General features: G+C 46.4%; 4 protein-coding genes across 4 annotated transcripts; 2 read left to right on the plus strand and 2 right to left on the minus strand.

The window, feature by feature from the left end:
- Nucleotides 1-609: 609 nt before the first annotated feature.
- Nucleotides 610-1140, minus strand: KD926_002517 (uncharacterized protein; the record flags this gene model as incomplete). Its single annotated transcript, XM_053094204.1, has 2 exons — nt 610-962; nt 1014-1140. 2 exons carry the CDS (start codon nt 1138-1140, stop codon nt 610-612), a joined length of 480 nt encoding a protein of 159 aa, XP_052951019.1.
- A 1271-nt stretch (nt 1141-2411) lies between these two features.
- tpcJ (oxidoreductase tpcJ) lies at nt 2412-4245 on the plus strand (the record flags this gene model as incomplete). Its single annotated transcript, XM_053094206.1, has 2 exons — nt 2412-3369; nt 3440-4245. The coding sequence occupies 2 exons, from the start codon at nt 2412-2414 to the stop codon at nt 4243-4245; spliced, it is 1764 nt and encodes a 587-aa protein (XP_052951020.1).
- A 2339-nt stretch (nt 4246-6584) lies between these two features.
- On the plus strand, nt 6585-7418 carry KD926_002519 (cytochrome P450; the record flags this gene model as incomplete). Its single annotated transcript, XM_053094207.1, has 2 exons — nt 6585-7095; nt 7159-7418. 2 exons carry the CDS (start codon nt 6585-6587, stop codon nt 7416-7418), a joined length of 771 nt encoding a protein of 256 aa, XP_052951021.1.
- A 3802-nt stretch (nt 7419-11220) lies between these two features.
- On the minus strand, nt 11221-13634 carry KD926_002520 (zinc finger protein; the record flags this gene model as incomplete). Its single annotated transcript, XM_053094208.1, has 4 exons — nt 11221-11237; nt 11417-11719; nt 11766-12956; nt 13118-13634. The coding sequence occupies 4 exons, from the start codon at nt 13632-13634 to the stop codon at nt 11221-11223; spliced, it is 2028 nt and encodes a 675-aa protein (XP_052951022.1).
- Between the last annotated feature and the right edge of the window lie 2231 nt (nt 13635-15865).

The following is a 15865-nucleotide window of genomic DNA, read 5'->3' on the forward strand; positions in this document are numbered from 1 at the left end:
ATGATCTCGTCCAATCGAGACACGTCTCCCAATAAGGCTCCGTGAAAGTTGGACTGCAGTGTAACCTGGCGTCTGGTCCTTGGAGGTACAAGATATGGCTTTTCTCTTCTGTTGCAACTCAAATCTCGGGTACCTACCTAGACCAAGCTTCACTATATGTTCCCCATCGTTCTGACGTCTCCTGGTCTCTGTTTTTCAGTCTTATGCAAATCTTTAACACAAACGACGACCATTATCCCATCCCGCTCTCACGATCACATCAAAGCACGGACGAAGACCATGATTTGCCATCCCCTCAGAAGTCACCACAAAGATTTCTTTGGCTAAATTGTTGAGGCTTTAATGTTACGCTGAAGAGTTGCGGCCACTTTTGACAGTCCGCCAAGGTCTGGACCTTTGTATCGAAGTCATGTTTCACGAGACCTCATTTCATATTTGTATATTTCTCACTGAGATAGCATCTTGCATGAAGACGACAACCTATCTCCATTGTCGTCTCCAACCACCCTCTGGGCTAATACCAACACCCACTTTCACAATATAGATCACATCACCTCCTTGAGAACCTGGCATTGTAACACTCATTTGGCTTGCTTGCAATCTACCAATTTAATAATCGTTCGACGGCGCAATAGATCTCATAGAAATCTCAATAACTTCCTCATCAGAGTCGGTAACGTTCCACAGCAGGGAATATTCGCCGTCATTGGTCGACGAGGACGCATTCTTCACTCTGAACAACGACGTATAGTCGCCGGAATCATCCTCCACCATCAAGAAGTTACCGTACCAGACGAACTTATTGGTGACCTCGTTCGTGGACGGGTCGTCGGTGAACCCGACCTGTTTGGAGGTGGCGGACGAGCCGGGAATGAAGAGTGAGGCATTCGAGAAATCGGGCTTATTGGCGGTGTCAGTGGTATTCGGGTTTCCGATCAGTCCCATGTCGTCGTCGTGAGTAACTAAATCAGCGATTAGTTGTAGGTCGAGACAGACTTAGGGTGGATACTTACAGATAACGGGCGTGGCGGTGGTTTCATTGGAAGGGGCTTGCTTGCTCACGACGGCGTTTCCTAGATGGATTTCGTCAATAAGAACAGGGTTCTTGTGATTTAGAAATCGTTTACTCGCCGTCAGCATAGTACATCTGCAGTCCGCCGATATTCTCTCCGTAGGCGTAGAGTCCGAACGAAGCCGACGCCGCCAGGACCGAGTTGGTCAGGCAAAGAGAAATGACGCCAAAGGTGGAGTGAAGCATTTTGCTGGCAAGATAAAACCATCAATCGCCTGGTTCAGTTATTGCAAGTTAATTGTCTTTTGTAAAGGACTTAGAACGCGAAATGGTGGAACTGATATTGCAAATCTACAAATATATATCACGGATATCCCGATCATAGTAGCAACCTTGTCACGCCACCATACTTACTCGAAACAAGCCCATACCACAATAGTTTTCGTAAATAGACAAGGCAGTGTCCACGCACAGACATTAACACTATCCACCGGTTTGCCTTGAAGTCGGTCCCCACAAGGCGTACGTATGCCACTCGTGTGTGGGGAGATTTCGGCGCAGATCGCGATGTTTATTGTTCAGCCTTCCGCCAGGAACAGGACGGGTGGAGTCTGCGGTGGAGCCCGACCGACGGCCGGAATCTTGCTTGGCCTTGCGTGTCGCCCACGCCTCCACCGGGCTTATCTCGCAGCAACTCTGCAGTTTAATCAATTTAGTCCAAACACAGAGGTGTCAGTTGACAGGTCCGAATCCTTCGGTGCAACGCTTCGTACTCCGTAGTGTGGCTGATTGATTACTGATTAGGTCTTCAGTTGGGGAATAGGCTCGAATTAGATATGCACTAAATATATAGTGTGTCTTTAGATCGAGTCTTAGGGAGGAGCTAGCGCGTCGTCAGCCCCGAAGACTGCTCCGAACCACGAATACATGAAAAACGAGGACTTAAGTTTACACTAAATAGGCACTGCGGAGAAGATACCGGAGATCCCGTTGCCGTCTGTTCTTCAAATAGACACTAAAATCAAGCCTATCCAGCCCGAATCGACGGATCTGGTTAATCCGCCAAAATCTCTTCATCAGCCTGCGACGCGTCCTGCATCGAGTCGGCGTCATCAGTCCAGGATACCTAAATCACTCAGCTCAGCTATACTTGGAGGACATGGGTTGATTGACAGCCGTGGGCTTGGTTGAGGGGTGGTGTCTTAGAGTTGGAGATTTGGGTTCTATGGGAAAAGCAGGTAAGCATACTAAGTCACAGCGAGAAGAAAGAACCTTTAAGAGATGTAGATGCCAGTGTGTAGATAGTAATCCATCCAGTAAACTTTCGTTCATTTTCTCACTCAGTGTCATTCATTATAGACCATCCGTGCTTGGCTGTCCTTAAAGGAACAACTACAGCATGAAAATTTCATTGCTCTCTTTTATATTTGCCCTAGGGGCAAGGGCCGCATCCGACGTGCCCATACACTCATTTTCCCTTTCCTCGCCTAGCGTCTCTTCCGCTTCGCTGTTTCCATCCGCTTCTACCTCTGCCTCCTCCGGCGCGTGTGCAGGCAACACCGCGACCAATCGACAGGAATGGTGTGACTACGACATCAACACGGACTATACAACCACCGTTCCCGAGACTGGCGTGACCCGGGAGTACTGGTTTGACCTACAGCATGTCAATGTCGCTCCTGACGGACGCTCTCGATTTGCCCTTGCCATCAACGGCTCAATACCCGGCCCAACTATCTACGCCGACTGGGGCGACACGGTTGTCGTTCATGTCACCAACAGCCTTCCAGACACGGTGAAAAATGGTACCAGCGTCCATTTCCACGGCATTAGACAGTATCACACCAACCAAAATGACGGAGTGGTGTCTATCACCCAATGTCCCACTGCTCCCAACAGTACAATCACATATCGGTGGAGGGCAATGCAATATGGCACCACCTGGTATCATTCGCACATTGGCCTCCAGGCCTGGGAGGGACTCTTCGGAGGCATTGTTATCAATGGACCGGCTAGTTCTAACTATGATGAGGATAAAGGGGTTTTGGTGCTCAATGATTGGGACATCAACACCGTTGATGAGCTTTATATCTCGGCCCAGACGGATGGGCCACCGACCCTGGACACGGCGTTGATCAATGGAACGAACTTATTCGGGTATGATGGTAATACCAACCAAACGGGCTATCGATTCAATACCTCCGTCACAGAGGGAAGTTCCTACCGTCTTCGATTGATCAATGCGGCTTGCGATACGCATTTCAAGTTCATGATCGACAATCACACGTTGACCGTCATCTCCAACGATCTGGTTCCTATTGAGCCGTACAACAAAACCGTACTTAACATCGCAATGGGTATGTTATATCTCCTCTGATTCCCTGTTCTCACTTCAACATCATAGACCAATTCATTAACACACACCAGGTCAACGATACGACGTCATCGTCCACGCCGACAAATCCTCCATCGCCAAGAACTTCTGGATGCGTGCCATCCCGCAAGAGGCCTGCTCGGAGAACTTGAACCCAAAGAATATCAAGGGGGTTGTTTACTACGGAGACTCTCCTTCCACGCCCACAACATCCGCATATTTATATTCCGACAGTTGTGACGACGAAGACATGTCATCCCTTGTCCCTATCGTGAACCCCTACACCATAGACACGGCTCCGTTCTACAATAAATCCGAGCCAGTGTCTCTAGGCAAGAATTCGCAAAGCCTGTACCGCTGGAAGCTCAACAGCACGTCTATGCATGTTGACTGGGCCAATCCGACTCTCCAGGAGATCTACCGCGGACACCACACATTTGCCAACTCCAGTGGTGTGGTCCAGCTGCCGCGCAAAGATGAGTGGGTGTATATTGTGATCGAGACGACGCTTTCTGTTCCTCATCCGATCCATCTTCATGGACATGACTTTGTCGTCCTGGCACAAGGCAGTGGCACGTATGATGGTAGCATTACGACTAGTAACCCGCCTCGACGTGATACCGCGATGCTTCCTGCGAGTGGGCATCTGGTGGTCGGGTTCCAAACGGATAACCCCGGAGCTTGGTTAATGCATTGTCATATTGGCTGGCATACCGCGGAAGGGTTTGCGATTCAGTTTATTGAGAGGTATGATGAGGCTCAGAAGCTCATTGATTATGACAGCTTGAAAGAGACCTGTGACGCTTGGAATGACTATCAAGATGTATGTACGGCGGAGGAAGATGATTCTGGAATATGATTGGCCTGGTCGGCTTGGAGTGTCCCTGGATAGTTGTGCTTTGGGATTCTATTCGGTTAATCGCTAATAGTTTTAATTTTCGCTCGTTTTCTCCGATATTGCGGGTATCTATTATTAATCCAACCCGTAGAAAATTTGACTTCATACCTTCTGTAGCCGTATAAGCTTGCCTTCTCTCTTCCTACCCCATATGTAGCCTTCCCGTCATGCCACTGTCATTCAACCCATCAGTTTCATAATTTGGATTAATAACTGGTGATTTGTTTTTGAATTACTCTTGTGCAATTGGCGGTAGCAACTATGTACATTCCTAATACTCAGATTCATCAAGGTAATTCACATTCAATCACACTCTCCACTCCTCTTCGCGCAGTCCAAATTTTGGTAACCTTCAGCCCGGCAGACTCAATCGGTGAGTTCCACTACTTCTCGGTGCACATCCACTGGGCGTAATTCGGAGGACACACAATGTGGTTGTGGAGTATGAAGCGAGGGGTAGGGAACATGACAATGTTGAGGGGAGAGGATCAAGTGGTTGGTAATAAAAGGGATAGATGATATCGTGCGGGCTTAGTGTCTGATTATCAGCTGTATAATATCTTGTTTTAGCTCGCATTGCTTTGTATTTCTGAAAAATAAACACACAGCAGATAAACTAGAAAGATAATGAAAACTTAAAACAGACTGAATTCGCCGAGGTGATCTGCAGAGGTTCCAATCATTCTTCGCAATCCGGGCAACTCCGATCAAATCGTTCCCCTTGCATTGACAGATCCTATCCCGCATAACAGAACTTCCCAACAGTACAGAATAATTTTAGAGCGATAAGAAAAGCTTACTGACACGGCACATCAACCTGTCCTTTAAAAGCCGCTAAAAGCAAGGGAGGCGTGTCCAGAGCAAGCGTCTTTAATTCAGTGAACGCCGGAGGAATGCAATAGTTAGATATGACGTTTTGGTGTAAGCAGGGGTGTTGCGCACGTATATCATGCTGTTGTACTATACTTATTCCGGACTTTCGTGAGTCAGTCATGTAATAATTTACCCCACTTTGCTAGGGCTATGTTCTAGACCTCCGTACTCCGATCCGCAGATTTGAGGATTGAGTTTCTTTGGAATGTGACATTTTGAGATTGAGTTTTGAGCCTGGATATGTAAGACATATATCGTTTGTTGTTCTGCGAAGCTATACCGAGTCCGGTTGTTAGTGCATTATAACTGTAGTCTTTTGGACTGATTAGGGGGGTTGCAGATCTATAGTTATTAGTCAAAAATACTTAGATTTGAGGTGTATTGGGCATGTAGTGCTCAGATATTTAGTTTTGGCTTTGGTTTGGAAACAGAGTATTAGATACAAGCACGTCATACTATTATCAACTTTTAGGCCGATATGCACTCAGTGAGACTTAGATTCTAGGTTTATCAGAAGTTCACCAGGGATTTAGTGCTCAGATATACAGTTTGATCTACATAAAAAGAGTCTTAAATACAGTTGCGCCCTATTATGAACAATTCATAGACCTTTGTATACTCAGCAATACTTAGATTTTAGGTTCATCGGAGATATAGTACCCAAATATACAGTTTTGATCTACAGAGAGTGTATGGGTACAGTCACGTCATATCATTATTAGCCCATAGGCCCTGGTATACTCGGTGTGATGGAGTGCGCTATTTGACAGTCGCTTTTCAACAAGCCGACGAACCCTTGCATGATGTATATTATGTATGGCCTCGACTTTCTAACGTAGGTGGTTCTAGTAACCTGTCATGCGAAGGAAGAAACGAGTTATAGATAAGAGAGCCATGGAAGAGAAAAGGAAAGGCAACTCTTACAAAAATCAGGTGTTTTTGACCTGCTCCTGTATACACAGAGACTAGTTGATTGCCAAATCGTTCTTCCGTGCAACTCGCCTTCTTGGAACTTTTGATCCGAGGTTTATATCAAATCAAGATGCCTTACGCCGCCCGGAAAGATGCACTTCCTGAGTTGATGATATCTGGGGGCTCGTGGACCCGAGGGCCGCTGAGCAACCTACTTTCAATGCCCGGATGACCTGTCGGGATTCGACCGAATTTATGTCCAACACCGCTTTAGCTCAATAGCCTCGATGTAATGTTGCACTGCCAGAGAAGGTGGTGGCTGCGCAATCAGTGCCTTTTGCTTCAACTGATAGGTTTTTTCCTCCTCATCCACGATCAAGCCTCGGAGAAGACTCTGAGCTAAAGTATCATCCACTGCGTGCGCTTTCATGAGAACCCGAACCGCATTTCTTGCGCGATCAGTTTCTTGGTTCTTTTCAACAGTCCAGCTAAAGTAGTCGTTTGTAAGACCGAGAATGATGCCCATGCTGAAATCAAATGCGCGGACGAGCTCGTATTCATCACCTGTGAGATTAAAGTTATCCAAATGGCCGCATTTTCTGCGTCCGATTATCGCATATTGGCTGCCTCAGTTACGTCAGATCCATCAGATTCACAATAAGGTGCAGCAACTCCTCGCGAAAGAGTTCGCGGCAAGACGCAGAGGACATGATTATGAGAAAGAGAAACCCAACACTCTATTACAATGGACTTGGGACAACTCAAACGAACACCTGAGGACTGATGAGTACCAAAGCCGTCTTCAGATTCTGGCCACAGTACCCACTATCTTCACGGTTGCTTTCGGAGTCGCACAGTGCATTTTTGATCTTGCCTCCCGACCTGAGTATCTTCCAATGCTCAGAGAAGAGTTTCAGTCCGTTCTGAAGGCATCTAACGGTACTCTGAACAAAGAGTCCTTCTCCAAAATACCAAAATTGGACAGTTTTATGAAGGAGTCACAGAGGTTGAGTCCTCTTATTATGGGTAAGTGCTGCTGGCGGTGGTATTTTTGGGCCAAACAAATTAGGTTAATTGAATAACTTATAGTCTCCTTCGAGCGAAAGGTTCTTGAATCTTTAGTTCTCTCAGACGGTACTAACCTTCCTGCTGGGGCACATCTTGCTGCTCCCTCCTATCACATCGCTAGGGACCCGGAGTTCTTCACGGAGCCGAACGAGTTCGATGGTCTTCGCTTCTACAAACTCCAGCAGGACCAAAACAGTCGCAGTAGCTCAAAAGAAAGAAAACATCAGTATGTTACAATCGACGAGGCATCGCTTCACTTAGACGGTAAGTACTCCTTGTAAGAATTGAGAATGTGAGAAGGAATAGACCGAGCCAAAGACTGAAGGATGCCATGTTTCCCAGGTTTTCCTTGAGAATGCTCAAATATGCACAAGCTCTTGGAAGCAACGAAAACAATTCTCATAAGGACAGGAACATATTCTTGTATGAGAGCGCAAAGTTAGTAAAATATATTCTCCAGCAACTGAGCTGGCATAAAAAGCCTCCAAATTATTAATGGCAACATTAAGAGCTTCTGTGATGCCGTGTGAGTGGCCGCGCAGAGTTACGCGGCGGATTCTACTCTGGATGTCACCTTCAACATTAGGTTGAAAGAAAGAACTACTCTAGAAGTATCAATCAACAGAGTTTTGCTCTTTCAACATCTTGGAAGAACATCGGTGGACAAGGACTTTTTGTTGAGAGACTCCTCTGCCCGTCAGTGGCAGAAGCCGTGCTGAATTAAAGGCTTGAATTCGCCCAAAAAAAAGTGTTTGCAGCACTGAACCTACACGAACATCATTAAGCAGACTGATCATCTCGCTCCTATTATCATATGAAAGATTGATTCCCGATTGGCCAGTTAATCAAAACCTTGGTGTTCCCCAACACATACCTGTGAAGTAGAGTGCAAGTAACCATGGGAATAGCATGGAGAGTCCTGCTAGAACGGACCTAAATAGCAGCACGTCGGTCAGACTGTCATATGCGTGGTCTGTAGTATGCAGGCTCAGTAGCGAAGCACCCATTTGAAGAGTATGAGTGTTACGCACCGCATTTCCATTATGCGGTCTTGTCCCGATGAGGAAACAATTGCATATTAGCAGGGTGGATATTTGACATTTCTGGCGTACCTCCTTCCAGGGAAACTTAACACCAAGCTGATCTGATTGACATTGTAGCTCATTGGTGAAGTGACTGAATAAAGAAATGATCTTCGGCAAGCTGGGAAGGTCGGATCATCCGAAAGGCCGCATGGATATCTCACCAGAGTCTAACTGAAATAAAATCCGGAGATTGTATGGCTCCCCTAAGGGAACAACACAAATAAAATCAGATTTATTATCGTTTATGTGACAAAGAATACACGCACAATTGTGGACTTAATTTCGCCCGAAGAGCTGAGCGGAATACTGGTCAACCTTCTGGAAAGGTTCGGCTACAATGACCAAGCCAATCTTGCGCCTGAAGACTTCTGAAATATTTACGATTTCACGCTGAAGTTCCTTCCCGAGGAAGAAAGTATCGTTCGTTCGCTTTCAGAATACGTCTAGTCTTCGTTCCCATTCCTCCCTCTCGAAGTTCGCAAGGCTGTCGCAGTATATGACAGCTTCCAAATGTCTGTCGACGATCTACTCATTGAGAAATACGAGAGTTTGGATGAATTATGCATTCGACTATCTGAACGACGCCAGATCGAACATCCAGCATGGAGTAGATTCTTCGAGTTCTTGCCGAACCAAATTAGATTCTACGGACATTATGCACAGCAATATTTCGTGGTGCTTTGGAGTTCATTCAAGCAACAAGTGTTGAGAGAACCCTCTTCAAGGGTTACCCTGGTGTTATCTCCTGAGCCAAGGACTTCCCGATATGGACTTCCGATACGAACTTCCTAGTACGGAGAAACCTTCCCGAAGGCATTCCTGCCTGAGGCAGAGCCTCAGTTAGTATATAGAGGCCTTAGGCTCTCGCTCCTAGATAGCCTTTCCTCTCCATGGGAAAATTCCTTGACTACGAGTCATAAACAAACTAGTCTTTTACTAGGCTCCTTTGTAGACCGTCACACCTGGCTCAAACTATCCAAATTATATTCGTTGTATGAGCGCTCAGGGACCCGTTCAGGCAGCCGTATGCTTTCCAGAATACGAGTTTCCTCAAACTCAATATCTTTCAATGCTTGTTTCTATTGAGGCTGAACTGAAATTTTGTCGGGACTGTCAATGGTGTTTTTTCATTCTACAAGGAGAGTAGCACGGCCTTGGATCGAGCTAACTTCCCTTTTGTTACCTCCTGAAGCCAGGGGGCTTTCCTGTACGGGAGAACGTTCCGGAGGATCAAGGGATCCTCTGCGGCAGGCATCCAGGAACATTCCTAGGGATCCTGCAGGCATTCCTGCCTGAGGCAAGCTCCAGGCAGTATATAGAGTCCCTGGATTCTCTCTCCTAGATAGCCTTTTCCTCCCTATGGGAAAATTCTTTGACTACGAGTCATAAACAAACTTGTCTTTTACTAAGCTCCTTTGTAGACCGTCACAAGTTCCAACTAAAGGAGAGAGAAGAGAATTTACGAGCAAAACAGTTTCAAAATGAGGAAAAAGAACTAGAACTTATGGAAAGACGGGTAAAGTTACAGAATCTACTTAATAAGTAGCTAGAAAACAGTATTAACCGGTTGTTAAGTACTTTGAGAGATATTAAGATTGTTCTGTATTGAAAAGCCCAGATGCCTTGTAATTAAAAACATATACGGTAAGGGGCACATGCCGCCAAATGGACATCACATGACCAGCTTGGGGGCACCCGACCTTTTCCAAGGGGCGGCTGACCTGTAACCTGCCAAACTGATCATGCAACCCGATTAATATGAATCGTATGGTATAAGATCATGCAATTCAGCTCGTTTTATGGCGATCCTGAAGCCCCTGAGACTGCATAAATATCGGCTTCTTTATCGTTTAGTTAGAGAAGGACAAGCATTCAATTCATTCATTTAAATATAGCTAAGACAATTGCTTCATCCGATCGTTTTAGTGATCCAATCCCATCCGGATCCTTAGTCATCTCGCTTGCCAAGCCTTCGCCCTTCAATATGTCCTAATGACCAACAAAGACGAAGGTATCAGTTACTCCTTCGGCTCGAGAATGAACGCTGGAAATTTTGCAACCATTGTTGGGTCCTCCACTCACGTTTCAGTCTTTGGAGCAGATTCACCCAAGTGCTATGCAGCCATGACCTCGTTTAGCGATAAGTCGGACTTGATCGGCACAATTGAGGTGGCTCGGAAAACCGCACATCCGGGACGTAAGTATTTTTATGGCAATGCTCTGTATCACCCAAGCTTTAACAGACGACTGATCAGCCTCTTTCACGACTGTGCCTTCAATGACCATCCATTCCTGAAGGTTAAGATTTTCAATACGATCTGGGTGAATCAAAGAACTCAGAGCTTGCACGTGCGTAGCCGATACATGTTCGAGGGATTAGGTACACAAGTGAGCGCTCCTAGGATTGAACAACGTTCTACATGCACACGCAAGGGTATTAGGAGCTGGCTTGAAAAGTTCTTCGCTGAAGCAGGGTCTGGTTTCTTGTCCGCACCCGGAACCGATGGAACCGATAAATTCTGCACTTTCATGTGGGAATGCGTTTATGGGGCGGACTTTGCGCTAAGACAGGAGCCAGGCTCTTTCGAGATAGTTTTGAACAGAAACATAGGGGACATATGCACATGGCCTTGGAGATCCTGGTATTGTAGTCTTCGCTGCTAATTTCTCTGCGATTTTCAAATGGCACAAGCCAATTGGCTAGCCTGGCCCAGATCATGACGAGAGCTGTGGAACAACATTGAGGTGTAAACAGGTATTTCATTGCCTTGCTGGATCGATCGCTCAACCGATCGATATCATTGCTTCTTCATGTGGGGATTATAATATCATTTCACCGCATCTTGTTGTGGTTTTGAAGCCTTCCAAAATGCATATGGATCGTCTTCTTTTCGCGTAGACACTTGAATGTCAAGACCTCCATAAATGATATCTTTCACATCTTCTTTCCCGCAATTTACAATGGACGCAGAAGTCGAGAATCAAGCTTTCGACCAAATTAAGTATTATCATCAACTGAACGACATGGTAAATGAGTAAACTTGCAAACAGAAGCTCCATATGCCGCCACATAAACCCCACGACCTGTTTGATTCTTCCTAGATACCTTATTCGACCCGCCATTTTCTTCTCTATTCCTCTTTCTTCTCTATTCCTCTTTCTTCTTTTTTTCTTTTTCTTTTTTTTTAAGATACATTCGCTGTGCCAATCCTCTTGATACTTGATGTTATCCTTGACCACGGCCCCCGCGAGTTCCTCGACCAAGCCCTCGGCGACGACGTCGGGCTTCTTCTTCCTCGCCCCTGTTTCCCGCTGTGGCAGGGCAGGTCGATGATGAGCCACGTGCCGAGCCCCTACCACCCCGCTGTCTTCCTTGATGGTGTCTAGGGGCGTTTTGAGTAGACCGTGAACGTGGTGGTTGTTGAGGCTGTTGATTATACGGCGCAGGTGGTCTACTTCCTGAAGTTGCGCCTGGTCCTTGGGTTGGGGCTGCAGGTCTTGGAGGTATTGTTTGAGTTGGCGGAGACAGCCTGGCCAAAACACCATGAATGAACTGCTGGGGCAGTGATTGCAAAGAGGCAGAGATCACCTTTTTTCCCTTTTCTATGTAGCGCTGTGAGAATATTTGCCACAAGCGCTCTGAGTAAGGGTCATTCGAGTAGGGTCGAGGATAATAGGGATCGTTTTCAATAAATGCCCTCACGGCCTGATTGACTCCAGCGGCGTTCATCGTTATTGGCCCGCAGGTATCGAAATCAAGCATCCATAGGCTGACGACACGCTTTTTGAAATTGGGAGTTGTGTTTGTAGCACGTTCAAATGTACTGGTCCCAGGCCTGAGACGTGCGATGTCTTGAAGTGGAAGAGCACGACGAACGGAATTGAGATCCAACGGGGTACTTCCGAGAACGAACTCCACATCCATGGCGTCGATCCGTGTATGCCAATGTAGAATTGCAAGGGCATTGGCCATGCTTGTTGCATATTCGTCTGCGTCCAATTGCAGCTCTGAGATCTGATCAACGTGGAGCTTGTAATTCCTTAGAGAAAAAAAACGACTTCCGCCTGGAAGCGATGTCCCAAAGCGCTTGCGGCCAATGAATACCCGTACTATGCAATCCTTGTTTGCAGGAGCGCTCTTGGCTGCGGCAGCATGATTCGGGTTGCAGAAGAGGTCGATCAAGGCGTCCCGGACGGACTGAGGTAGAGGAAAAATTCTTTCCATGCACAGAATTTCGCGAGGCCGGCGAGGAAAGGTGGGATCATCTGGAAAGAGATGGAGGTTCTCGGGCCAGAACTCAGAATCTTTGCTAGCGAACCAGGCTGCCCGAGGGAGCTCCAAGCTGCCCGTGTCGAGGTCTATCCGGTCAAAGCTATCTTGGATTCGGAGATTCATGATGTAATTGTTCCATAGTTTATCACTGCGCTCTATGAGTAGCACCTTGAAAGCCCACAGCGTACCGGCCTGTTCAAAAACCTTGCCTATAGATCCCGTACCGATCTCCCGGAACGGAGACCGACAACCAACTGCTGCTTGCTGGCGTTCTGCATACGATGAGGAGGTCGATATGACAGATTTCGTTGAAAGAAGCCTCCTGAGGCGTGCTTGAGGGGATTCGGACTCTAGAATATGTAGCCTGTCTTCTAACCGGAGGGTTTGCTCCATTACATCGACCAAGGAGCTTGTCCATGATGTATCCGTCCTTTGGTTCTCTCGACGACTGGCCATTGTGCCTAGAAGAAGGATGCGGGTGATAGGACGATATGAGAGATGTAGAAATGGAACTGGAGAAAGAAAAATGAGGATAGACAGTAGAGAAAGTCAAGTGAGTCGAACATACGAGGGGCAGGTATATTAAAGAATAGTGAAAGGCGAGCAAGTTCCATTTATTCACTTTGTTCCTGCCGCTCAACAAGTTCAATGAACTGACTAGAGAGATAAAGCCGATCCTCCAAATCCGCCTTGTCCCCAGAGAATCCACATATCACATCTCTAGCAGTCTGTAAATACTGTCTTCGAAATGCTGTCCAGTGCTTTGTATTCGGCCGTGGAGTGAAGGGATCATTCTTGAAGAATGCATTGACCGCTTGCTGGACACCATCCAAGTCCATAGAGAGAGAACGACAGAGGTCAAAATCTAACATCCACATAGTATGCTTCCCTAAGACATTTGTGATCGTCGTATAGTCCGTGTTATTGGTCTCATCTCTCCTCCTAGGTAGTGGAGCCAGAACGAACTCCACGTCGTTGCCATCCATCTCCCCAAGCCAGTGCAGCGTAGCCAAGGCTTCTCCCATCATAGCGGCGTAGCAATCGATATCGTCAGACGGTATTCCCAACTCAGTCATTTGGTCTACATGTAGCGGAAAGTTCTGTAGAGAGAAGCCTCGGAATTTAGAGTGCACGTTCATTGCCGTTCGATAGGTGCGTTGACGGCCGATATAGGGCCTAATCAGACAGGCCTGGTTACTCGAACTGGCCATAATCTGGAGGCGAGTTTCAGGTGGAAGCCGACAGTATTTCTCTGCCAGAAGACCCCTGGTATCTTGGGGGAACGGTGGTATTCGGTCGGAGCAGATAGCGTTGCAGGGTAAATAACCAGGTGGAAAAAATGGGAGATTTTCTATCCACCAGATTATGTTTTGTGGTTCTATAAAACGGTAGCACTGTGGGATACAGACTTGACGATGTTTGCGATAGCCCTTAATGAGTCCTATCTGCTTGAAGGCATCCAGCGCGCGTTGGTGCATTCTAAAATCATTTGCGAGTGATCGGGCTGGCCCACCATCTTCACGTTTGATGGCGGGACCATCGAGGCTTCTGGCCCAGACAGTTCCACAGAAACCGGAACCGATTTTTTGGTAATTCTGTTGATACATCTGATAGGTAGTTCATAGCCTGTAATGTGTTCTGGCGACAATGAGATGCGAGCGGAGGCGGGGGAAGATGTAGTAGTAGGATCGAAGTAGGTAGTGGTATGAGTCATCCAATGACCAAGGTGAGCATCATAAGCTATCATGTTTGAGTTTCCCTTACAAACAATGACCGAAAGCTCCGCATCATTTTTACTTCGCGTAGCTTCCTTTTGCTCCTGTTGCAGGACCCAAGGCATCACACAAGTAAGTTAATATCTATTGTTTTATCTAAGCAGTTACCTATTCACCTATCTACGAATGGATCGTCCGTCAAGCCGTCAACTGCTGTTGATTAACCCCAAGCAACATTTTTTCACTTCTTGCTTCATCCCCCAGCGGTGAATAGTTTTCTTTTACTCTACCTTTGCCCTATCTCTTCTCTTTCTTGCCTACCGCACTCAAATCCAATCAAAGTTGCCCAACCCTCTTTTTGCCCTATGAAATCGGCTGAAGTCTGTCAAGTTTCTGCATCGTATACGAGAGAACAAATAAGCTCATATTTCCCGACAAATCGCTCGTTCAAGGGAATTCGCAGATTCCAACCGGCGAGATCTGGGTGAAAGCATGGTCTATGACGTTGTAGGTCAAACTCCTCACTAGGTAAGCTATAATAGACATCAGGTCAACTCTTTTGAAGCTTTTATATTTCAACCCAAGGCAGACGTAATGTAGCTGCAATGGCGCAAGTACACACGAAACAATCTGTCGGTTGACTTGGTCATTGCCCTAAGCAGATATCCTATCGATTCAACTGAATATAGGTATATGCTCGGTGGGTAAAAGTGAAGTCTCATTTCTAACTACAATCTGCCTAGCTATTTATAGTTCCATTTTGTTTACACCCATGCATTCCTGATCCCTTGGTATGCCATTTGGAATGGTAGGCCAAGCCTAGGCCAAGCAAGGTGCTGTGCGGTATGTGGATTAGGTCAAGATACTCTACCTCTCTGGTCTGGTTGATAATATCGTTCCAACACAATCCTTCGTGACACAGCTTCAGGGCTTGACAGGGCTGATAATTCTTGATCTTTACATTTTACATAAAGTCCTTTAGACCTACCCTCATCAATAAAAATGGACTATCTTCAGCCTACCCCAAAAATCGATTAATCAGCACAGAAACTGCTGATAGTTAACGGTGCAGACGGTCAAGCATGCAACCTTATCTTAGGTTTTTGCCCTACACAGAGACCACCCTCGCTAGAGAACTATTGCTTACTAGGTTATTTTTCTTTCTCCTTCAAGATCAGCCATCATTGGCTATCGCGAACCATACTATACACAAGTTAGCTCCAAGTCCACTATCCGATGACACAGGCCCATATTTTCACGAGATAGCCGCAGCCGTACGGAGTACTTGAGGACCCCTTGAGCACTCTGTGCTATTAATATAGGTCTTCGAAGACTGACCCCGTTCATAGTCTGCTGCCGCTAGATCTTTGGGATCGGGAAGTGTTACGTAGATTTGTATGAACACAACTCCAGTCATAATTGTAGCACAATCTTCTATACTTTTTTGATGCTTTCCAAAGCCGAGTATGGTGGATTTATTCATTCTGGAAGGGGCTGGCTGCCTCCTCCGGCTGAACTGTCTGTGTATTTTTGGGACTTTCATTATGGGTGAGCAAAAGCAATTAATTAATTAAGGGGCACAGTAACAAGGATAGGCCAGACAAGTGGACAACCTGGAACATATCCAATCAAAGTCTTAAAGATCCCTGTTGCAG

The sequence above is a fragment of the Aspergillus affinis genome, assembly GCF_023601865.1.
Source record: "Aspergillus affinis strain CMG 70 chromosome Unknown NODE_153_length_74943_cov_92_658323, whole genome shotgun sequence".
NCBI lineage: Eukaryota > Fungi > Ascomycota > Eurotiomycetes > Eurotiales > Aspergillaceae > Aspergillus > Aspergillus affinis.